The 25,395-nt window shown below is 39.2% G+C and overlaps 1 protein-coding gene across 1 annotated transcript in view; it reads left to right on the top strand.

The window, feature by feature from the left end:
* Window positions 1-25,395, top strand: part of ptprfa (protein tyrosine phosphatase receptor type Fa) — a 159,254-nt gene that overhangs the window by 23,678 nt on the left and 110,181 nt on the right. The window contains exon 6 of the mRNA XM_017304279.1: window positions 22,369-22,479. Within this exon, the coding sequence (XP_017159768.1) occupies window positions 22,369-22,479 (111 nt within the window). The remainder of the gene's footprint in view (window positions 1-22,368; window positions 22,480-25,395) is intronic.

Here is a 25,395-nt window from a genome sequence, read left to right as displayed (position 1 = left end):
ACCCTGGCCCTCCTCCCTCCAACTGGAGGCAAGGGAGACTGAACTCCAAAATAAGGGTTTAAGTTGACCACATCTGTTCTGTGTTCCTTTGTGCTGAAGTTGATAGTTGACTCGGCCTAACTGTTTTCTCACTGTAGCTGGTGCTGACCAGGTACCGGCAGTCAATATTTTTTCTTTTGATTTTTAGTACTCTAAATGCATTTTTCTATTAAGTGTATTACCAGGAAAGAGCAGAAAAGATTTCAGTCCATTATGTCTAACGGTTTTTGAGATTTTGAGGGGTAGGTGTACCTTGCCACAAACACACCTTTAAATAGAAAAATATGGGGTTTTTGAAAGCCAGTTAGTCAAAAAATGAAATCAATTTGACACTTATTTGTAATGACATTCTATAAACATATATATAAATCATATTTCAAAACAAGAACAGTAAGAAAAACTTACTTTTAAAAGAAGATTCTTTAAAACATTTAATTTTGAATAATAAAACAAATTTCAATATTGATCCTAAAGCAGACATGGCATGTTTGGGACACCATATTGAAAAATATATGTTGAAACCAAGCCCCAAAACCCATTTTGCCCAGCCTGCTGTGTGGCCTTAACAAGCTCTATTTTTTTGTAGGGGTCTGGGAAATAAACATTAGGCCACAAAAATGCTTCCAAAGATAATTTGACCGACGGAAAAGATATTTGAAAATAAACAAAATTGAATATTTTCCAACCACTCTCCAAATTTGTCATTTTCATCCGATTTCAATAAAAGGCATACGTTTTTGGCCATCTTCAATCGTTTCCTTGTTGCTGTTTTTATTTTATTTTTTTTAAATCTAATTTTAGATCATTTTTGACAAAATAAACATTTCATTGAAACTTCCTTCCTAGATGTTATTTAGGCTGCTGCATCAGATAAAAACATTTTTTTGTGGCTGTCTTTAGTAGCTTTTTTGATATTGCTGGCAGAAAATAGATTTTTTTAAATGGAAATTTCCCTACTACCATCCATCTGAAATAGTGCCAAAGAAAGTACAATATTTCACAAAAAGTGTCCAGAATTTATTATTGTAGTATAGATATGGTCACTTCAGCATGCCACCCCCCACACGATGATGCCGTGGGGTTGCCCACGTCGCCCATATCAGAAACTGCCACTGAGCACATGATACACATGCGCAACATGTGCGTGCTGCACAAATCGCACAAAACCAGCACAAACGTCATGATCAGCCAGCTGGATGATCCGTCTGCTTTTCAGTCCGCAAAGCCCCCCAAAATTTGTTAAACCGGCGACCCAACTACACTGTAAAAAGCTCAGGAGAAGTTCACTCGACCCCTACAGGAGGGTTAAAACTCCAGTTATTAATTTTTATTTAGCTTTCACTATGTAGTGACATTTAGCCGACTCGGGGTCCGTTTGTGTGTTGATATGCATGGGCCGTCACATACACTGAGTCTACAGACTTGGTACCAATATAATATTCAAGTTCACAAATTAATCTTTATTTTGATACCCATTTTGTGGGGCTTATTTTTATAATTCCTTTGCTATTTGTACGATCTTTTCAGAGCTTTTGAGCTTTATGATTTACCAAAAAAACAAAAAAAAATATTTTATATCCTCTTGAGAACCGGTCCATACACTTATGTCCATTATAATGAACATTTTGTTGAATCTTATTTTTTGTTCCTACTTTGAGTTACCCTTTCTAAGCCCTACAGGTTTCCAGGGATGTGTCATGTGATAGGTTTACATACCGGGAAGCCCCTTTTTTTCCTAAATCAAAATGGCCTACCTGCCAGAAATCACATTTTATGGAAAGAGGGCAGATGAGTCAAATTTTTTTTTCTTTTGCTTTTTTTTATTATAATATTTATATTCTTGTTGATTAAATACCAATAATAATTTTTTGACCAGTGAAAACAATTTAATAATTTCTGTTTAGAAATAACAGACCTTTTCTGAATGTCAATTGTAGTGGACGTCAGGACCATTTCAGTGTATTTAATGACTCCACATTGTTGTAGGAGAAAGACGTGAAACAGGATTCTCCACAAGATAGTAGAGGGAGATTCAGATCTGTAGTTGCCAGATAAAGATGAGGTTAAGTATCAGCCTCTGGTGGGGAACTTTATCAGATCCCGGACAATCTGATGAAGAGACAGACTCATGGTGCATTCTCACCAAACACTTTACGTATGTCAAAAACGCATTTGACACTTCAAATTTGACACGTGAGCCCTTTTTTACGTTCATACCAAGAGCATTTGGAGCATCAGGTGCATCTGGTTTACATTCACAGTCTATGTGGAATGTCAAAAATGGTCTAAATGGTTCAAATCATGCCACACTAGATGCTCGGAACGCTCCTCCACAGCCCTCAATGCGCCTCCACATACACTTTGAATGTAAACCAGATGTGCCTGATGTTTGAAACATGTTTGGTGTGAACGCACCATCAGAGCCAGAGAGAGAGCAGGAAAGTTGCCGTGCTAGGTGGGCCAGGATTAAGTTGTTTGTTTGCCTAGAGCCAGGCATTTGTGCTGGGGTTGTCCATTTCTTGGTTCTGGTCGACATTCAATGAAAGCTCAACATTTGGTCATACATTGGTCATAAAGATCCAAATATTGGATCTTTATGACCAACATTTGATCATGGACACAATTTTTTTTCTTCGTTTGACCATCAACTGCAAATATCGTAGATCACAGATCTTTCTCACTAATGGTGGAGGCCATTAATAAACCACAGGTTTATCGTCAAACCACTTTGTGACAGTCAGCTAAGATGCTCCCTTCTGTTCACAGTGGCTTTGGTATTCTTTGGTTCATCATAATGGTTCCAGTTGCTGGAAGACCCTTTGAGAAGTTTGCAAAACTTATTCCTCATCATTTTACTGCTAATCACTGGCACTTTTGATTTTTTTAGTCCAGAAGATTTTGACTCTGGGAAAGGCAAGATAGGCCATGTGTGCTTATATTCTGAAGAAAGTCCTTGTTCATGTGTGTAATTTTATACTTCTATCATGTTTGAAATAAATAAAAAGTAAACAATTAAGTAAAAATAAATTAAGTCTTCATTTCTTGGGCAATAGAGTTTAGCGACACCCCTGCAGCTTGCAGCCATTTTTGTTTTTTATTTCAAGTAACAAGCAATAGACTGCAACCAGAAATGGATAACTTCTAGTTATTAAATGTATTTTTCAAATTTGACCTCTTGTTGGGTTAATGTGATTCATTAATCAATAATCTGTACATTTTCCATTTTTTTGAATTACATCATAATTTAGACTCAAATTGTCCTGATGTCCACGACAATGGACATGCTGTGAAATTTAAATAAAATAAACAAAAAAATACTAAGGTGTTCCTTTTGAGCTAAATGGGTAGGAAATCACATAAATACAGAAATTTGAAGACAGTTCTTTTCTTCAGTTCTCAGGAGGATCTACATTTGTTGTAAATTTGGAGGATGTGCAAAGAAATGCTCCAAAAACATAGAAAAAAATAGGACAAAAACAGAGCAAGCAGGGCAGGCATGGGCAGGGAGGGAGCAGAAGAAAAAAGCATCCTCCTTCACCGAGAGCAACCTCCCCTTCTCGAGCAATCATTTTCCACTGATTATGTCAGGATACATCCTGTCACGCACCTCTATGGGAACATGAAGGAGGGAGGATGCAGGGCCTCATTGAACAACAGATACAGAGTCAGCTGGCCTTGTGGCATTTCATTTAGGTTGTCCCCTTGCTGGGCCTTTTTCTTTGGCTTTGTGCCCCGCAAAAACCCGCAAAATTATTTAAGTCTTCGAGCTGCGATGTAAGACGCTGGTTCTGCTCTCGCTGTTGAACCGCTGCTCCGCGCTACAGGTAGTAATATTTCACAGACGGAGCGCCACTTCTGCTCCACCTGGTAGTGACTCTCACACCGTACCTCTGTTTAAAGCTGCAGCATCTAACCTAAAAAAATACATTTTACATACGTATTAAAACTTTCGCTGTCCTAGCATGAGACAGATCATCTCTAAAAAAAATAATCGATCTCCTCCCTGCTCTGCATAATTACAGAAACAGCCACTCAGAACTAGCAGTAATCAGCTAGCCGCCATGCTAACAGGAAGTTTTCATTCAGTAACTCTGGATTGTTTATTGTAATGGATCCTGTATTTGCCTTTGAATGTTAAGTTTTATACTTGAATTTTTTTGGCAATGTTGAGAGGTTTTATTTTGGCTCTTTGCATTATTTAGCCTCTTCAGAGCCTCCATATGTTATCAGTCTGTTAAAGATAATATTATTGATAGCAGTACAATTTGCACAATGCCCTTTTGTTTAGTTTTCTTCTTGGAAAAAGTTATTAAAAACAAGTTTTTGTCTAAATTAAGGTGAATTCATGGTTCCTTTTCCACATAATATAACCAGTAGTGCTTATGATTAAAAAAACATAATAATGTGATCGGTATCGGCGATCGTCCCTCAGGGGGTGATCGGTATCGGCAGAAAAAAAACCTGATCGGCACATCCCTAGTATCAACAGTTGAAGATGAGCATTCTGAGTTATGGGAACTAGTACAAAGTTTGAAAGGAATTAATAAAATGTTGGAAGATAAAGTGATAGACATGGAGACAACATTCCGGCTACATGATTTCAGGCTGGTGGGATTGCCAGAGGTTGCTAAAGGACCAGAACCCTGCTCCTTTCTAGAGCAGTGGATACCGGAGGCATTCGAGGTGGTCCCTCTGCAGAGCCCTATAGTGATGGAGGGAGTGCATCGGGTCGGACCATAAAGAGGAGGCGGAGCCCCGCCGATAGCCTGAATTATGAAGTTCCTGAACTACAAGTAGATGGTGGTTATAGAAGCAGCAAAAACGAGGAAGGACATCCTCTACAAAGACTTTCAGGTGCAGTTCTACAATGATCTTGCCACTGAAGTCCATAAGCAGCGGAGAGGTTATGTCGCAGTGCGGCAACAGCTCCAAAAGATGGGTCGCAAACACGGCATATTACACCTCCCTAAACTTCTAATAACTCAGAGATCAAACGCATACACTTGCACAACCCCATGGATGTGCAAGTGTAACAGTGTTTAGGTTTAGGTTGTAGAATCCCACTTGCTTTATATGTATCAGTGCAATGGAGGAATAGCGCCCCCTCTCTGTGTGGCTGGTTATATTTTCCTGTACTCAGTGCCAGTCTGTGAAAGCTGCACGACAATGTGCTGAGTGAAACTGAGCAGTTGCACTGATTTGAACCCCGATATGTTCTCATTCAGGAAATAAACTGCAGATCAACCAGAAACTCCTCGTCTTCATTCAAAAACTACACAACGCAGAGTCGAGGGGTTATTGGGCCGGCCGGTACAGTGGAGTGAAGCAGAACCCAGTTACACAAGCAATTATAAACAAGATTAAAGGGTAACCAATAAGTGTTCAAAAGCTAGATAATACTGAATGTTTACTTTAGATCAGTGGTCCCCAATCTTTTTACCACCACGGACCAGTCAAGGCTTGGCAATCTTACTTTGGGCTGGGGGTTGGGGGGTAACTGATCCTCCTGTACTGCGACTGGTTCAGTCGGTAGAACGCTGGGACCACTCCAATCTAAGATCGAGCATATCAACATTGTTTTGGCCAGACTATCACAGCCTGTGGAGATTTCCCCAGATTTAAGACTCATAAGCTCTACTCCTCTCCTCTGTTCTCCACCACTGCCATAATGCTCTCTGACTCTGGTTGCTATGGTAACGTTTACATATCGCTTCAAAATAAGATATAGATGTGCCACAAAAACTTACATTTTACCTTCATGAAAATTTTAACTCAATAACGACTAATCTTGCAGCAGAGCTTGTTTCTCTGCTGCAAGATGGTCCCATCTGCGAGTGATGGGAGACAATAACATCCGAGGTGTGTTGCTTAAGCACAGGGTGCTTGGTCTCTATGTGGCGAAGCAGTTACTTCATTGCCTCATTATCGTGCCGGTCACCGCATGTAATGCTGCATAATCAGTCGAGAAATGGCCTCAGCTACCTTTCTCCAGACCGTAATGTGGAGAATCTCCCCACTGAGCTAGAACCGAACCGAATCACACATTAACCTGTTATAGAGATCAACTAGCCACTGGAATGTATCTGCCCTTTCGGAGCTCGGGTAGCTATGGTGCTGTTTGTGGCTGTACTTTAATAATCAGACCAAGTTTAATTTGTGGCAGCAACAGGTGTGTCTTGAACATGCTCTCAAAGAAAAAGCAGTAGTTTTCATCGCCTACCAACAGATAAGGAAACAAAAAGAATTTGGCTAAAAACTCTGAACTTGAAGAGAGAACTCAAAATGCTTTATTTGTGCTCATTTCATTATGAATAGAAAGGGAAGAAAACCTGCATCTGCATCCGAAGTAACTGAGTCAGTGAAGTAGCTAACTTTGCTAGTGCGGGTTATTTCCAGCCATTTCTTCAAGTTGCCATCCCTCCCCTCAATAGCTTTAGGTAGCGGTAAACAATATTGCCAAGTTGTGATAGCTGGAATTTCCACATATTTTATTGCCTAAAACCTCTGTGGAAAGCCGGTTAGCAAGTTGCTAACATGTGAACAACTGACAGTTCCGGTTCGCAGTGGAAGTCATGCCCATAAATCAAGCAAAGCCTCATGGGGGCTAGGAATAAGGTGGATATGGCACCCTGTGCGCAGCTCACACCTGCACATCGCCAGTTGTTCAAGGTGAGGCTAGCGGTGTGCAGCTGAGTGAACCTGACACCCCACCCACGTCAATAAATCCAGCAAATAGCCTTAGTGGTTAGTGCTCCATTTGTGCAGGTTTGTGTCGTTAAAATTTTCGTTTGTGCAGCTTTGATTTCTGAGATATTAAAAATAATTTTTTAGGTCATTCAGATTATTTCTAACTTTGTTTCTGATTTTATCTAATTGACCACAATGGATTCTTTGCACGTCAGCTTCCGCGTTCGGGGAAAAGCGGCTCGGTCGTTTCCAATCTACTGAAAATGACATTTTACACTAGGCAGGGGTTGCCCAAGGTAACAAGTAATGATGTACATCAATCCATAGCTCCAACAAGTAAGCTGGAGAAAGGTTTTAAGTTGCACGCCTCGTTATATATTCACTGATACGAAGGTGAGTTTTACTTTCTAGAATTAACAGAAGTTTGCCCATCAATGATTTCTGAAAAGGTTTGCAAACTGGAAACACATCTTAACTTTATGATGTGGTGTAAAAAAAAATTAGCTGTCAAACACTCTAAAAAGTGTATTTGGGCTACAATTCATCTTATGGACTTATTTACATTAATTTCACTTCATTCTTTTGCTTTTGCTATGACAACTTACTTTTTTGTGTTCATTTAACTCAAATCTTACAAATCTTTAACCTAAAGGAACTTTTCACTTTGACTTTACTTAAAACAATTGAGTTCAATGCCAGTTTCATATCCTATGTCTCAACAACTCAATTTAGTATGATGACCCAACTCAATTAGCTAAGTTTTTACTTCATAAGGGGGTTTAACATGACAAATTTAAGTCACTCTTACTCAAATCATTTATTTTCTTCTAATAAACATTTAAAATCTCTGACTTAATTCTACAGAAAGTCAACTCAAACTTAAGTAGTTCCAAACTAAATTTTAATACTCTTTTTACAGTGTCCTCTAAATACACAAATATTTTCCTTAAATGACCATACTTTGACTTTACTTAAAATAATTAAGTTCAATACCATATTTGTATCCCACGTCTGACACCATGACTCAAGCTGACCAGGGAAAGATTCCCTGGTCAGCGACTGTGGCTCTGTGGGTAGAGTAGTCGTCTTGTGATCGGAAGGCTGTAGGTTAGATTCCAGCTTCTTCCTGCCACATGTCAATGTGCCCCCTGGGCAAGGCCTACCGATCTGTGCATTAAATAAATGTGACTCTGGTGCAAAGCGCTTTGAGTGGTCAAAATTACTATATAAGTTCATTTACCATTTTTGAAGTAAACTAAATGATTTGAGTAAGACTGACTTAAATCTGTTATCTTAAACATACTTAATAAATTTGTTAAAAATAAATTAAATTGAGTTGGATGATTAGAATATATTAAATTGGTTCAGTTGGATAAACTTAACTGAATTGCTTGTTACCTATAGAAGCAATTCAATTAAGCTAGTTTAACTATTTTCTTTTTAGAATGAAGAGGAATGGAAGGTGTCAGTCTTGAAACTGTTGCTGTGTCCTTTATAAAATCCCCAGGGACCACACAGTTTCCAGTGATCCCCCTCTGTTGTCTTTCAGAGGTTATTAGATAATTTATCTATCTAATAATCTCTGGTTCTGATCAAATAAAGGAAGGCAGGTTGGTTATCCAGATTTTACACACATGTAAACACCAACCCTCATATAAGGGCATATAAGTTACACATCCCTTACTCAACTACACACATGTAAAATAGACATTTTTCAAAACATATCTACACTATGCATCCCAATTTTGGCAGTGGTGGCACAGGGGCAAAGCACAATCCACATTGTCCTTGGTATGGACGTCATAGGTTTGAGTCCCAGCCTGGTGATCTTTGCCGCATGTCTTCCCCTTTTCATTACCTTCTTTTCTGTCTAACAACTCCAAATAAAGACCACAAGAGCCAATAAAAACCTTGGAAAAAAAAAAAAGAAAAACGAAAGCACACGTTGCTTCTCAAACTGACCAGAAAAGAACATACTGCAGCTTACATGCAATGTTACCGAGATGAACAATTTGTGAAAACTGTCTGTCCTGTAAGGTAGGTCAGTTTGAGACAAAGTTTTTAAAATATTTAGCAATTTCTAAAACTAACTTAATTTTATACACAAGAAAAAGTTAATTCTGTAGAGATTTAATGGAAACAAGAATAAATTATTTAATAATGGAAATTTTAAAATCCAAACTCCAAAGTACAATTTAAATCCAGATAGGAACCCAAAAAAAACAGTCAGTCATGGAAGATTGACAACAATAGAAACTAAAGGTGAGCAAAATTTAAAAGAACAAAACATAACCTCCGGAATATTTATACTCAAGGAATAATGATCTAAAAAAAGATATACAATTTTTTTTTGTTTCATTCACTAAGAATAGCATAGTACAATGAGGCAACAGAAATTCAGAAACAGTGACTGGAGAAAGGGAAGTAAATACCACAAAGTGAAACACCAGCAAAGGCAAAAAATAATCTATTGAGAGAATCATTAATTTAAGAATCCTGATCTTTCATAAACGCAAAACCAATATAGATAATGTGCTATAGCATATTATTTGTATTATCATGTAATATTAGTAACATATGTTATATTATTATGTAATATGCTGTAGCATATTATCTATATGTATCTTGATTATATATTTCTTGCACTGAGCAATATGTGCTCAGTACATGAGCACACATGTATTGAACATGTCATATGCTCATTGTTATTTATTATTGTTGTTATGTGCAATGCTGGGACAAACTAAATTTACCCCCTTTAGGGGATCAATAAAGTATTATTCTATCTATAGATATTATTAAAACTGCACTGCATCCACTGCTAATGTTTACAGTCGTTCTTAAAAATTATTAGATGTAAAACAACATAAATCTTATATTTCTTCTTTAATGATTTTTTAATAATTAGACTTGCAGACTTTGCTTACCTGCCACTCTTGTATTTTTCTCTCCCCCCTGCTTTTTGTTTTCTTTTAATGCTAATGTTGATTCTTTATCTTATTTACATTCAAATTACGTCACAGGTGGTACACCAATAAGAGGTAAGAATACCAGGTAAAGAAAAATCTGTTTACTGTCCCCTTCCTTTACCTTTATCCTCTTCAATTCAGATAATCCTCATTATCTCATTTCTGCCCTCATTCTTCATTCTGTCCTCATTTTAACACTTTCTCTGCCTTCAGCAGACACATCCTTTCCACTAGACTAAAGGAGGAAGTATGGAAATAAATACCATTAACATAAATGTTAACAGAGTCCTAACAATAACAGCTAACCATATTTTAAAATCACTGTGATTTGATAAATCATGTAAAATAACTGATATTAAACTGTGTATTTTTATTATACTTATTCTCTCAGGTTGTGGTCACAAATAGTGACTACAAATGTAAAGTGTAAAATATTAAAAACAAAACCAGTTGTCTTTTTTTTCTTTACATCTACCGGCAATGTTGTGTTTGACTTTTCCCATTTTTAGACTATAAAGAAGTCTTTACTTAATATTTTCATTCACTGTTATGTACAGGGATAACATTTTCAAAGATATGATTGAACTCAGTGTTTATTTATCTCAGTACTTGTTTATCATAGTACACAGTAGATATTAAAACAAGTCTTTCCTTAATTCACTAACGAATAAAAAAATAAACTCTCAACAACAAAAAATAAATAAAACATGTCAACTGCATAGACTATATAAGTTCACAATTAGCAGAAATGGCTAATTCCCAGTTGGAAGTGCCAAGCTGCATGTGGTATGTGTGGGTTAAAGTTTGTAATGACACTGACCTGAGAAAGGGCTAAGTGTATGTCTGTGGTATATACTGCTGGTACATGCCAATAGTTACCATTGATTAGTTCTTCCCACTTTTTCTTTATAGTTACCTGCTTTTTCTAGATGTTCTTTGAAGCATTTTTGCATTTTATTTAGAAATGTTAGTTTTAGCTAATCATGCCTTATTTAATTTTTGTGCCTCATGATAAATGAAATATTCATTATTATATCTGCATATAACATTTGTCATGTGTATTCTCACAAAGTTTTTTAGTGTTCACACTGCACATCAATTGGTAATGTAGATATTGTACATTGTACAAACAGCAAAAGTTTTGCCCTAAAAAAGGTTGCAGGTAAAATCAACATTTCTCTGTCCAGTTGTGTTGACTTTGATAGTTTTATGAAAACAATTGCATCTCAGTGATGGACACTGAAATCAATGTAAGATTGATTTCAGTGTCCATATATACATAAATGTATAAATTAAGTCACATTATTAAGACCTCAAAATGCTAAAATTATCTTCCTGCGTAATGTAGAGAAACTGGTGAATGTAATTGTATCGTCTAACTGAATGATTGTATTGACATCCTAGTTCAGTGTACAGTCAGCTCAGTTTGCAGATGGTTTTAAAAAGGCTTTTATTTTTATTGTGATTTTATTTTTGTCAATTTTAGATTTGTTGCTCTTTCAGTTGAAACTCCCAGACAGTTTTACTGTATTGCAAAAATGTTTATTAATCTTAATCTTGTTAATCTCGTGTTATGTCAGTTCAAGTTAACTTCAAATCAAAATCAAGTCAAACTTATTTAGAAACATTTACTGCAACAAATGTAGACTCAGGGTGATAATTCAAAATAAAATAAAAAACCACAAACCCAAGCGTGTCATGTCATATCTGCTTTATGAAATAATCACACATAAGTAAAAACGGATCCCATGTCTGTTTGGTTGTACATATAGTTTTCAAAGCTTAAGATGATACCTAGCTTTCTATTTGTTTTATTTCTTGATAATTGGTTCTAAAGTTTAAAGAGTCTGTGACACCATAAAACCAAGACATAATTTAAAAATGATAAACTACTGTGTTGTCATTCTCCATACATCTGGGTGAAATAAAATTTCTCAAACTGTGGTCCCCTGACCACTGGTAGTCAACGACCGTTTACTTGCCATGACTTGAGCTCAAACTGCGACATTTACTGTTAGCTTACCAAATGACTATGTTTAAAAATGATAATGGAAAATGGCTTAAGACTACGTCCTAAGCAAACTGTCTTAAATCCCAAGCTAAAGATGCCAGTGGAAAGAAAACATTGCCAAGACTTCTTATATGACCATGTCTACAGGAATATTTTTCAGTTTCTCAAGGTGACTTGAACTTTTTTTTTTTTAACATACCACAGATTTAAGTATGCCTGGGCTGGGGCAGCAGTTCTGTACACCACTTTTATTTCAGGTTTTCACTTTAAAACCTGAAATAAAATAATTATTTGCTTTCTTCATGCTGAAAGAATTTTTTTTAAAGCAACTTATGTAAATTTTCATTTAATTATGCCTCTAAATTACAAATGGTCCTAAATGTTATTTGTTGTGTTTTAATGTATGCATTAATAGTAGAAAATAGTAAAAAAAACAATAGTAGAAAATAACTTCTTTTTTGATTTCCATGTGGAAATCCTATAATCCCCTCAAGCGCCTTGAGTTGTTTTGTCGGGGCACATTTATAAAACAGCACCACTCTTCTCATTAGGCTGAACAAAGAAGACAACAATAAGTGAGTTAAAAGACTAATGTTTTAATTTCAGTTCCATCATTCGTGAACAAGATCCCCAGATCCTCCTACATTTGAGGCAGGACGACCCCCCTGACCCGGAGAAGGCACTCTACCCTTTTCCGACTCAAGGCCATGGCCTCGGATTTRGAGGCACTGAGCCTCATCCCGGCCGCGAACCGCTCCAACGAGAGCTGCAGATCACGACCTGATGAAGAAAATAGGACCACATCATCCGCAAAAAGCAGAGATGCGATCCTAAGRBCACSDADACRGATYCCCTCAACACCTCGGCTGCGCCTAGAAATTCTGTCCATAAAAGTAATGAACAGAATCGGTGACAAAGGGCAGCCTTGGCGGAGTCCAACTCTCACCGGAAACGAGCCCRACTTACTGCCGGCAATGCGGACCAGACTCTGACACTGGTCATACAGGGACCTGACAGCCCGTATCAAAGGGCCCGGTACCCCATACTCCCGGAGTACCCCCCACAAGGCCCCCTAGGGACACGGTCAAACATCTTCTCCAAGTCCACAAAACACATGTAGACTGGTTGGGCCAACTCCCATGCACCCTCCAGGACCCTGCTGAGGGTGTAGAGCTGGTCCAGTGTTTAACGACCAGGACGAAAAGCACACTGCTCTTTGGTGCCCCCTCAATTGGCACCAAACTTGGCATGAGTGATCCTGGTTGGATCCCCTACGATTCTATGTCTGACGCCATCTAAGCCACGCCCTCTCAGAACAGGAAGTACTTTTTTTTTCTTGGAAAGCTCCATCTCTGGCTCGCTCAACCTAATCAAGATTATTCTGTGTTGGATGACAGATAAGTTGGTCTCACTTGCTTTAAAGCGCCAAGAGTTTTCAACGGAGGGTGTGGCAATGGCGGCATGGCAAAGTGACCTGTAACGCCGTATCCATATGTTTGGCTCTAGATTACATATGTTTGATCCTAGTTGCACCAAACTCACTAGGATGCATCCTTATTCATCCCCAAACAGGAATCCATAACAGTCGTTGATAGGCGTGGCCTAATTTCTCTACAGCGCCCCCTAGAATTTTTTAAATAATCAGCCCCAAGCCATGCTTTAACCTAGAAATATGAAACTTGGTACACATGTGTATCTTGTCAGGACCTACAAAAACCTCTCTTGGAGCCATGGTCAAAACCCAACAGGAAGTTGGCCATTTTGGATTAAAATCCACCATTTTCTTTCTTTCATAGAAGCATCTGATCGAACTCCTCCTACAGTGTTTGAGATACAGACTTCAAACTCAGTCAGCAGAGAGTTGAGACTTTAAAGGTCAAAAGTTATCACAGGAATTTTTGTACATCAAAGCAGGTGGGTGTGGCCAAGTGCCAAACTTTGACTTCGCCATGAAACATCAAGATGCGATAACTTCCACATACGTAGAAGGTCACAGCTGCATAAGACCTCCTATGTCTTACTACAGACAACCCCTCATCACATTCACAGGGTCAATTGATGACATCACCTTAGCCCCGCCCACTTCCGACAGAAAGTCACCTGTTTTCTCTACTGTATGTCTTACTTTTACTGTGTTATTCATATGGAATTAATCATCTGCCAAACTGACATAAAATGACCTGATGATGAACTCTGTCAATGCTGGCTGACCTATGGGGGCGTGGCCAAATGGCAGTCCCTCGCCATATGCATACAATTGTCTCTAACTCACACATGCACCTTCCGATTGGCACCAAACTAGAAACGTATGACCTTTGCTCATCTTCAAGAAAGCCCAACAGCATTGAATTGTAAATCGACTCCAGTGCGCCCCCTAGGTCATTCCATCACTACATCGGTATCTCCTCACTACATCGGTCGATCTGCACCAAATTTTTGGTTTGTCGTCAGGGAACCATGCTGAACTGATTGGTGCGCATGGCCTGGCGGACGCACGCTTACACTGCTCGAGAGCGTGCATAGTGGCAGGTGGGAGGCGGTGCTGGATCCCCCGCGGTGGCTATAGGCTGAGCGGCATGTAATGTCCTGTTTTGCAGTGCCGGGGGGCGAGACACATTCTGGAGGAAGACGAGTGTAAAGATATCTGGATCCCGGTCTCAGACCCCAGAGATGCATAGTGCTGGATCCTCAGAGGCTTAGATGAAGTGAATTCTGCTACGTGAGTGCTGAGGAGTGATGTGCCGAGGCGAATCTGTTGATTCATTCCATCCGTAAATTTGAGAAACTCTGGTCCAGAAGACATTTCTTCATAGGTATCTTGTGAATGCAGTGAATGAGTGTAGGAGCAGAGAGGGAGGGGGAAGGAGGAGGGGAACCAGTCGCTCTGTCCCCAGTTGTTGTTTCATCAGCTTGTTTTGGAATAGTTTGCTCCTGATACACAGAGGCTTCCATCCTAGTCAGACATCCTTGAGCCTGTTCTTCTGAAGTGATGATCACATTGTTGTCCTTGTTGATAAAATGAAAAAGGTTTGCAGTTAGCAGCTTTATCCCATGTGTATTAAGATTGTAGATCCAGAGGTTATTGATGAAGGTCACTGAGCTGGCAGAGCAGGTTTTAATCAGCCATTTGTTTATCATGTCCAGCCTGGAATGGTTTTCGTCTCCCCATTGAGGCGATGTAATTGGACCACTGAGAAATAATTTCATTTTTAATTTTCCCATAGTGTTCCAAAGAATATTGAAGTCCTTTTTCAGAATCTCAGACTTTTGCTTTGCCAGATTGTTGGCTCCAACATGCACAACTAGTGTCAATATTTGGCTGATCAGTGGTTAGAGAGAGCACTTTGTGAGTTACATCAGATACGTCTCCAGGACAAGAAATCACTGTCGTTTTTTGGGGATTGCAAACATGGTGATTCCATTTACTGCCTCATCTCCATCACAATAAGAAACTGAATCAATCATGAAATGTTCTGTACCATATCAACCTCAGGAGATGATTGAAGGATGAAGAGAGGTGGTTATCTGGTTCTTCTAGGTCACGAACTGAAGCTTTTCAGTTCGTGAAACCAACATGGTGCCCGCGGACACCGGTCGCCCGAGGGGACCTCGTTAGTCACCTGTGAGCAAGTTCTAAAAATATCAATTGTCATTAGGGAGCACTGCCAAAGCAAATTATTCAATTAAATGTTTTTACCTTGAAATAATAACATTTGTTTATTTTTAGAATTTTTTTTAAGTGAATTATAAAACATTTAAAATAATTTGCTGTATGTATAAAACTCTTTTCTAGGGTTAAATTTCAGAATTATGCACAGACGCCTGTAGGATATTATCAGAGGGCAGCACCACCTGCAGCTGTACGGCTGTATGCACTCTGCGTACCTTGAGATTTTCCTTTAAAAAAGAAAATAACTTCTGGAATTTTTATTATCTAACCTTCTTTACTATTAGCAAAATTGGGGAGAAAAAAACCCACTCTTGTGTCAAAACATCTTGTACGTAACGAGTCTGTTGGGGTGGGCAACAGACACATTGTTGTCCTTGTTGATAAAATGACAACAAGAACAATAAAAGTCACAGTTTACTTTTATTTGGCGGCTTGGCGCTTTTCTGTAAGCTAAAAATGAATGAGCGGCATTTGATCCCACTAGTTTTAACAGCGGTCGTTTGGATCCTGGCTGAGCTTTTTACCATGTGCGCGGTTCTGGCGGGTCATCTGCTGCTCCTACTGAACGTCTCAGACTGCAGGTTAAAGATTCTAATCTAGTCAAAACGTTCCCCAAAAGAGTAGAAATTAAGCAAACAATGTTCCATCACATCTCCTCCTCTGGACGTCTGACACCACTTGAACCTGGGAATCAACATCCCCGTCTTTCCATGGATCACAAGGTAGGCTTCGCTTTCATGTCTCTATTATTTAGGATTGTTTGTAAAAAAAAAAATAAAAAAAAAAGTCAGCTGTTTTTGTGGTTTAGGTTTGTGCTGGTCAGGTGCAGTGATAGTTTTGTGTTACTCTCTGATCTGTCTAACTTCTTTTCTTCGGCATCTGCTGGTGTCAGACAGGTGACCCGTGAGCTTTTCAGTTCGTGAAACCACAAAAAGGCTAATAAACTGGCGACCCCGTCAGAACTGCGCACGCTAAAAAGCTCAGGCGGGATCTTAGAACAATGTGCAGAGTTCATTCATTTTTAGCTCACAGAAAAAGCGCCAAATTAACAAAACTAAACTAACCAATAAGATTTAGCCTTTTGTGTTCCCACCCCACTCACACTGATGTGCGCTACGTACAAGATGTTTTGACATAAAATATCTTCTTTTCTCCACAATGTTGTTAATAGTAAAGAGGGTTAGACAATAAAACATATGTAACAGAGTTACAAATGTACTTTTTTTAAAATGATAATTTCTAATTCATTTTATATTAAGAATTTGCAAATTTTATCTTATTTAGTTATTGTTATAATGTTTTTGCCTGCGGGGGTCGCCTTTCTGCACTCTGCCTTGTTTGTGTCTCCTGGGCTTCCGTAGCTTGGTCCAGCCCTCATAGCATCTCCACTTCCCCCTTTTCCCTCACAGCGTTGTTCCGCGCTGCTGTGGATAAATCAGGAAAGTTCACTGCTGCGATATATGTTTTCTGTACGGATGTTGTTTATGTTAAAGTTTTACCATATGATGTTTATTGTTGTTTGTTAATGTGTTATTTTGCAATTTTTACCATCATAGTGGGTTCTTAGAACCAGTTTTATTATAATGTTCTTTCTTTTATTTTGGCGCGAACAACCGGTGCTAATCCAGCTCAGTTCGGTTGAACATTGTTTTTATTTTCACATTTAGGCTGGAGTGCAAGGAGATTTGAAGATGAGGTTGATTTATTGTTTTACTCTTCTCCTCCAGAATAAAGGATTTAATCGAAACATGATTGACTACTGGAGACTCATTAATACCGACCGTTACACATACAATAACTATTTTCTTTTTTTATTTAAAAGAAAATCTCAAGGTACTCACAGTGCGTAGAGCCGTCCAAGCTGCAGCTGCTGCAATAATCCATACTGTCAAGTCACTTATGCTGACTGCTCTAGCTCCTTCCAGCCAAAACAGTAACATCATTAACATCATTAAGCTTTTTCAGTTTGAACCAAAGCGTGTTTAAATTGATGGGAATGTAGACATTATGAGCAGTAATGAAGATGAGGAAAACAAACCGAGGAAGAGGACAGAAATGGCTATAGGAATTGTTTGCTGCTGCTGCTACCTCCAGCTACATAAATGAAACGAGTGACATGTTTGATCCGGTAAGTGTGTAACTGCTCTGCTACCAGTTGTTCAGGGTCTGGCCTTGGTCCTGTCAAGATAGGTGGCATTTCAAAGAGCTTCTGTCTCAGCACAACAGCAAGCATTTATTTTTAGCTCCGTAAAAGGTAACGATCACTTGTTAGAGCCTTTGACAGTTTTGCTCATACAAATGACTCATAGTCTTCTGGAAAGAAATGTTGTGGACACAAATGTAGGTTCTTCGGAAGTTGTGTTGGGTTCCGGTTCTCTCCCACTGCGCTCTTCTTTTTTTTCATGTGGAACGCGAACCAGATTCACCTCAACGTTTTTATTTTGTTTTGTTATGAAGCCTAGGCGTAAATTCTAACTGAAGGATTCTCCAGCCTCACCTACTTAATGCAATCACCGCATCATGTGCTGTCAGCCTATCAGCATCGGACCATGCCCTGTCTTCACCAATCACCGATCAAGCTCCTGTTTATAACAACCTTCAGCCATGCTCAATCACCCCCTCTCCACCTCCAGGGTCTTGGCTCTCCATGCCTCCAACCTTCAGCCATGGTGGCACCCGCTCTCAAAAGTATCAACAGTACCCGCATCATCAGCTTTTCTCACTTCCGCACAGCCACTATTAGACCACTCATCAGCACCTTGGGCTGTTGGGGTAAGAAATGAATGTCTCACATGTCTCATTCATTTTTTGCAATGCTAGGAAATGCAGGAACTTTTCATTAATCTATCCCCTCCCCGAACATGTAGGCCCTATTCGCATGCACTACTTCGTCTGTGCTTCAAACTCTTCAGGGCTTTTAACTGAATGAATGAATAAATTAATTAGTAAATAGTAGCATCCCTCCCTTGCCTCAGTTGCGAAGGCGAGATGCGCAGTAGAGTGGCTGCTGAAAGAAGTTGGTTAATAATCCCTCCATGGCACATCTCAGTTCAAGTGCTTTCACCAATTGTTAAACAAGCCATAAATTCTTGTTTGCCAAGGGCCATTATCCAATCATTGTTTCACATCAAATTTTGTTCTGTGTTCTATTCACTACTAATCAAAGGCAACCTTAAATAGAGCCTCAATTTAAAAGAATGTGTCTCAGTGTTTGACTTATAGGAATTTTCCCAGATTCATAATGCATAGTGGCTGATTGTTGCTTCATGTTTCTTCAGGATGTGCAGAACAGAGCAAGCCAGAAGACAAGATCGTCCAAAATCCGCATACTATTATTTCCCAGGCCATCCTATCACTGCTAGGTTGATGCAGCCTCTAGCTTACCAGGTTCCACGCTCAAACGCGTTTGTTCCAGTCTCGCTTCTGGGCCAATTGTCATTAGGCACCTACCATCATTCTTGCAGGTTTGTCACCAACAAACAATCAGCACTCGTAAGCTGTCCTGCACACGGCCCCATCTGGAGGAACTGAATCTCCAACATCATTGCCTGGGTCCAAGCAAAGTTCATTGGCACGTCACGTTTTAACAAGTTCAAAAGCTTTACATAATTAAAAAAAAACAATTTAATCCTCAAATGCCAAAATTACAATAATCTAACTCATCGAGTTTTATTACTGCCCCATATGCTCAACTCTATATGGGGATGGAGCCAGCACCACCTAATGGCTGGGAATCTAGGATGGCATCTCCTCTCTAATTATCCCATTCTAATTCAGCCTGTTCTTTTTGGGAGAATCTCCAGCGTAGCTTGAAGCCTAACCTTCATTTCAACAGCTTGAGCCCTCAGCATTTTACGAAATCTGCCATAACCTGTTTATTGAGGGGTCATTTCTGCAAGCAGTCATCATCGTCGCTCTCCACAATAAGCCATCGTGTTCGAACCATAAAGCCAAACCTCTACCAATCTGTCTCATGTCATCAATTGGCATCAATCAATTTTATTATCTTTGCTCGTTATAGCCCTGGTCATTTTAATACCCTTGCTGATGAGCTGTCTCTGATTTCAGATCTTCTGCTACCCTCTCTGAGCCTTTGTTCAGTCCAGTCCAGCTATTATACAAAATCACCCACTTCAAATCTCAATCACGTTTTGCACTGTAATTTTATTTCCTATATTTTTCCAGTTTTTCATCTTCTCTAGTACCTGTCTGTTATCTACCAGCATCGCATTGTTTCACGTCATTGCAGCATTCCCAAAAGCTGGTCTTAATCTACCAGCTTCGCATCACTTTGCATCCCAAAGTTCCCAATAGAACGCTGCAACGATAGCCTTCTTCTACTAGCTTCACATCATTTCGCATTGTCACAGCTGGCCTCCATCTACCAGCTTTGCATCATTTCGCATCATCAGTGTGTCCCCATTAGCTGGCCTTCATCTACCAGCTTTGCGTCATTTCGCATAATCGCCATGTCGCCAATAGCTGACCTTCATGTCAGTTTGAATCATTTTGCAGCATCATGATGTCCCCAAAAGCTGGCCTTCATCAACCAGAATCGCATCATTTCAGGTCACCTCAGTCATCATCCGGTCAGTGGGTCTCTCTGTTTTCAATCACCACCATCCTCTCTCTAACACCACATTATGATCCCTAACTATCCGAAACACTTCAGATTCCTAAGGTTCTGTTCGTAGGTCCTGCTTTAGTTTAGTCCCTTCTCTCACCCCCTTTCACCACCTCTCGGCATCGGTCTCGGCTCTCACTTTTGGGGGAAGACAACCCAATGTCACATCATTTCGGACCCCGGAAGTGCCAGGGTCCGAGCTCCAAAGAACTTTAATTTATTCATGTCAATAAACCCTTTTATTGTTTTATTGTTGTTTCTCTCCGTCTGAGTCTCTCCAGATTGAAATGAAGTCTAGGTGTAAATTCGAACTGGAAGACTCTCCATCCATACCTGAATCATCCAATCACCGTGTCAGCCTATCAGCATCGGACCATGCCCTGTCTTCGCCAATCACCTATCATTCTCCTGTTTATAAGGACCTTTAGCCGTGGCGGCACCCACTCTCCAGCCATGCTCAACCGACCTCCACCCCATCTCTCTCCATGGTCTTGGCTCTCCATGCCTACAGCCTTCTAGGACCTCCACTGAGTGGGCTAGGGGGGAAGACATCCCTAATCTGCATTGGAAATGCTCATCCAAGCTTATTGCATTTCGCAACACATTGTCTTCCGCTGGGATCCGAGAGCCAAAGAACTTGAATTAATTCATATCAATAAACAATTTTAATTATTGTTTCTCTCCGTCTGAGTCTCTCCACATTTAATTGTCTCATTACCGCCAGTAATAAAGCTGGCAGTAATAAAACATTGTGACAATGTGTTACAATGGAGTGACACATTGTGGCATTATCTAAAATTACACCAGTAAAACATGATAAACAACAACTCAGGTAAAGTTAGCCTTCCTGTGTTTACTCTATAGATTTCAGTTCAGAATGCACTAAACTCATCAACCTAGCAGGTTTAGAAATGGCGACCTTCATCAGTGAAAAATATAACAAAAGATTTACATTTTTGAAGTTATGAAGTTTTGGTGTATCACACAGTGGCGCAACTACACATTATTCAGGTGGATGCGAAAACATAAATGCCCCCCCCCCCCTGAAGGAAGGTACGTCAGGCCAGGGCTAAGGACCTGAGGCCCTTCCCCTCCCCCGTACCCCCGGCGGGGCGACAATACGTTGTACAACGAGGTGAAGGAGCGTAAGGCGCGCTGAAGTGTATGGGTAAACATCATCGGCACGCCGCCCCCTCCAGACGGGGTTTTGGCGCCCCCTCTGGTGCTGCGCCCCTATGCGTTGCATACGCTGCATACCCACTTTTTGCGCCACTGGTATCACAAACAGCATTTATTTTAGTTAAATTACAACATGTCTAGGTCAACATGTTGACCTAGATATGACCTAGATAATCCTGGAACTCTTTAAGGCTGTGAGCTGTTGTCTTGTTAGCTTTTTTTACAGAATTGTCTGTGAACCCTGAACCCTTGTGGAATTTAACCATACCTAAATACATACTGGAGGGTTTCTAAGCTGGCTGGGAGCGACTTGGGATTTCCTCAAATAAGTGGAAAAAATATATAACATATTAGACAATGTTTTAATTGAGCCCGAAGAAGACCCAACATAATTATTTTATTTTTGGTGTTACAGACGCCGCTCCCCACCAGCTCCTGTTCAATGCTAATAATAGTGTTCTAAAAACAATGGAAGCTATGCAACTCACCTTGAGAAACGTAGTCCTTTAGATAAGAATTCCTCCTGCAATAAAATATAAATATAAATTGTAAAACTGGTGTTTTCTTGTCTGGTGTCTTTTATGGTGGATGTTGTCATCTCCAAAGCATCTTTTGTTGTAAGTAAGCCATGTGCTTACTTACAACATGAAACATATCGTCCAAAACCAAAGTAAAAGCATGTGAATAGCTAATACATCCCGGTATAATAATCAACTCTTGGTTTTCCCTTGCAACCATTGAAACAGGCTGAACAGGCAGGAGCCGGTGTTATGCTGGGTGTTAGTTTTTCAAAATAAAGTCAAATTTGACATTTCAATTAATTTCAAATTCTGGTTACGGCTAACATAAGTGCGCAAATATCGGGTATACTATATATGTGTACATCATATGCTTTACATTGCTGTGGCGATGTTCACCACACTTCAGCAGAGCACATAGCATAATTAGATTGAACAGATCAGCTCTTATGGATCAGGCCCGTTGTCACCTAAACTCAATCTGGAATTTTTGACAATTTCAGGAGGATACAAATATTAATATCGGTGCTGCTCTAAAATGTATGATAATTTATGCATAGTTTCAAAGTTTTGTCAGTGACACTTCAAACTTTAAAGTCTTTGTATTTATGTGCATGTATATCAGTATGTAATGTAGATCTGAATTATAATATATTTGCTTCTCTTCTCAGGAGCACTTCAGATTGAAAACAGTGATGAGTCTGACCAGGGCAAGTATGAATGTGTAGCTGTGAACAGCGCTGGCACTCGCTTTTCTAGTCCTGCCAACCTTTATGTTCGAGGTAAGATTTCAGACTGAATTACCCATTCTCACTGCAATTCACATTACTAGTTCTGGTAGAGCAGAAGTGGTATCTGCTCTGGTTTCTCAACTCAGTGCTCAGTGGAAACAAGTTCTGGTACAGAAACATAAATTATATTTTTATATACCTCTGTGTCTACTGATCAATAGATTTATAGATTTATTGGACAGAAATCGCAAAGAATACACTAACTAAAATCCACGAGACAATTTTAACATGTCATGAAGCCACTTTTATTAACACCATGCCTCATGCTGTTAAATGGACATGAAACATAACATAAAAAAGTAAACATAAAAGTAAAAGATCCTTAAAAACAAAGTAGTGACAAGACAAACAAAATGGGCAGTGTTATGGTTTCCTTTTGGAAAATATATTTTTTCTCAACATTAGACCTGTTGAGAAAAAGTGCAAGCCCTTTGCACTTTAGCAATATTATCTTACTTTTGACCTGCGTGGAGGACTTGCAGAGACAGAATGTTTGAGCCTTCACAGTTTCCATAGTCATCCTGAAGCAGAAAGCTCCAGTCATGGGCCAGAAGTGAGCTTCCAATAAGCATGCATGTTTTTGCAGCATGTTTTTGCTACAAGCTCATTGGAAGATGTAGGAGGAACACATATTGATAGTATTGCAGACTGACATAACATCTGTAAAAGTCCAGGTAAACGACGCACGCTGGAAAAAATTCCAGGTAAGCTGTGGTGTTAAATTTACAAAAAGCTGTATGCCAGAACACTTAAAGCACTGAATATGCTTTAATTATGCCTGCATATTTTTGCTGACTGGACAGAACTGTAGAGGGAACACATATCGATGGGGAAATGCAGACGGATGTAACACCTTTAAAAGTCCCAATAAGCAACATATGCTGGAAAAAAATCCAGATACATAGTGGTATTAAATTTCCAGTAGTGGCTGCAATCTGCCGTTGCACACCAGAACACTTAAAGCACTGAGTATGCTTTAATTTAGAGTGGAAAGGACATAAGTTGGTACAATGTCAGTTTTACACTTTGAACATTGTACAATTTTTTGCACTATATTTGTGTTGAAGTTTATTTTATAATTTCACATAACCTTACAATTTCCCTTCATAGTATCTCTGCTAGAACTTGTTGGGATCTGTGTTTTCAGGGTGTTCATTTCTAGGTTTTTCTGTTTATTTAGATCTGTGTCCCTGTGAGTCTCTGTGTCGTCCGGTCTCTTCTTCCCTTGATTGTTTCCCAGGTGTGTCTTGTTCCTTTATTAAACTCCCTGTGTATTTACACCCACCTGTGTCTTTTGTTCCTCGTCGGGTCTACAGGTCCTTCTCAAAAAATTAGCATATTGTGATAAAGTTAATTATTTTCCATAATGTAATGATAAAAATTAAACTCATATATTTTAGATTCATTGCACACCAACTGAAATATTTAATTTCTTTTATTGTTTTAATACTGATAATTTTGCACAGAGCTCATGAAAACTGTTAATTTTAATCAGAAGAAGAATTTAAATCTTTTGACTCGTTTCATTCTCTCTTCTGCCCGGATTCCTTGATGTCGTCACCGTATCAGCTGAACCATAAAGACAAAGACAAACGTTTTCCCAAGTCCAAACATAACATTTATTAGATGAAACTGATAAAACTTAATAAAATCAGACCAGCATCCAATTCAATATTTACCTCAATCCACAGACATCCACACACCAAGACAAGCTCACGGGGAACCATTTCACCGACACACAGTTCCCCAGACACAGCATCATGGGTAACCCTGAAGCGATCTGAAGTTAATGTTCTGGGTCCTGTACTTTTAAAGGGAGGACATGTTTCCCTTCTCTGCTGTATTCAAATTAGGGGAGTATCCTTAGCTAGATCACTTTAATCTAGTTGACTATGTTCCAGTAAAAACCTGTTTTTTAAGATCAAAGAAGTGTTATTTTCTTTTGAATGAAGACAGATGTTTTTATGAGCTCTACTCTGTTGGCAGAACCAGATTGTTTTAAACCAGCTGTAAAGTGGTCAAAAGGTTAAACTCACACACAGCCACGACACCCTGTGAATTCCTGCTCAGTCCACGGAGAGACTAGCTGTGTTTAAATGTCTAGATCAGTGTTTCTCAACCTTTTTCAGCCCAGCGCCCCCCCAGCCTTTATCCAGGTCCCTCTCCGCCCCCCACCAAGGATTTAGGCTACTTTGCACTGACTATTATTATATCATTAATATTACTATCACTATTGTAGATGTTTTGAGTTTTATGCTTGTTTCTGTATTTATCATCAAGATAATTTCCCAGAGAACAAAAAAGTCATGGGAATAGAAATTATTTTCACAGGCGTCTATGAAAAATGCAACGAACATTCAAGTTAAAATTGGTAACAGCAGCCAATCAGAGTGGAAGAAATATTCCTATTTTGTGCCATTTTCTAGTTGTTAAATATTCCACAAAATGACCAGATAAAAGATGTTCAACATGCCAGTTTAAACTTTGAACTATTTGCAAAATAGCTCTGCAACATTAAAACATGGATAGAACTGAAACTACATTAATCATAACTCTTCTTCTCTTCAGTGTTTGTCAGTTTCTGGTGGTGCAGCTCTGTGCTGCCTTCAGGAGAATGGGACATCAGAGTATCATCCATAAAACTTCACCCACATGGCATTTATTGTGAAAACCAGAGTTTTCAGTGGAAAAACAAAAGTTCCAGGTCCTTTTAATGCCAAACAAATATGAGACAGAAACATAGATTATATCTTTATATAGATCTGTCTATTGATTATAGATTAATAGTTTTACTGGACAGAAATTACAAAGAACAAATCTGGTTCTTAATCAAATCCTAATGAGTCAAATTGAAAGTGTCATGGAGTCATCAGCCTCATGACATTAACACTGACATGAAAAATAATA

The sequence above is a fragment of the Poecilia reticulata genome, linkage group LG4 (genome assembly GCF_000633615.1).
Source record: "Poecilia reticulata strain Guanapo linkage group LG4, Guppy_female_1.0+MT, whole genome shotgun sequence".
Lineage (NCBI taxonomy): Eukaryota > Metazoa > Chordata > Actinopteri > Cyprinodontiformes > Poeciliidae > Poecilia > Poecilia reticulata.
This window is presented reverse-complemented; position numbering and strand designations above follow the sequence as displayed.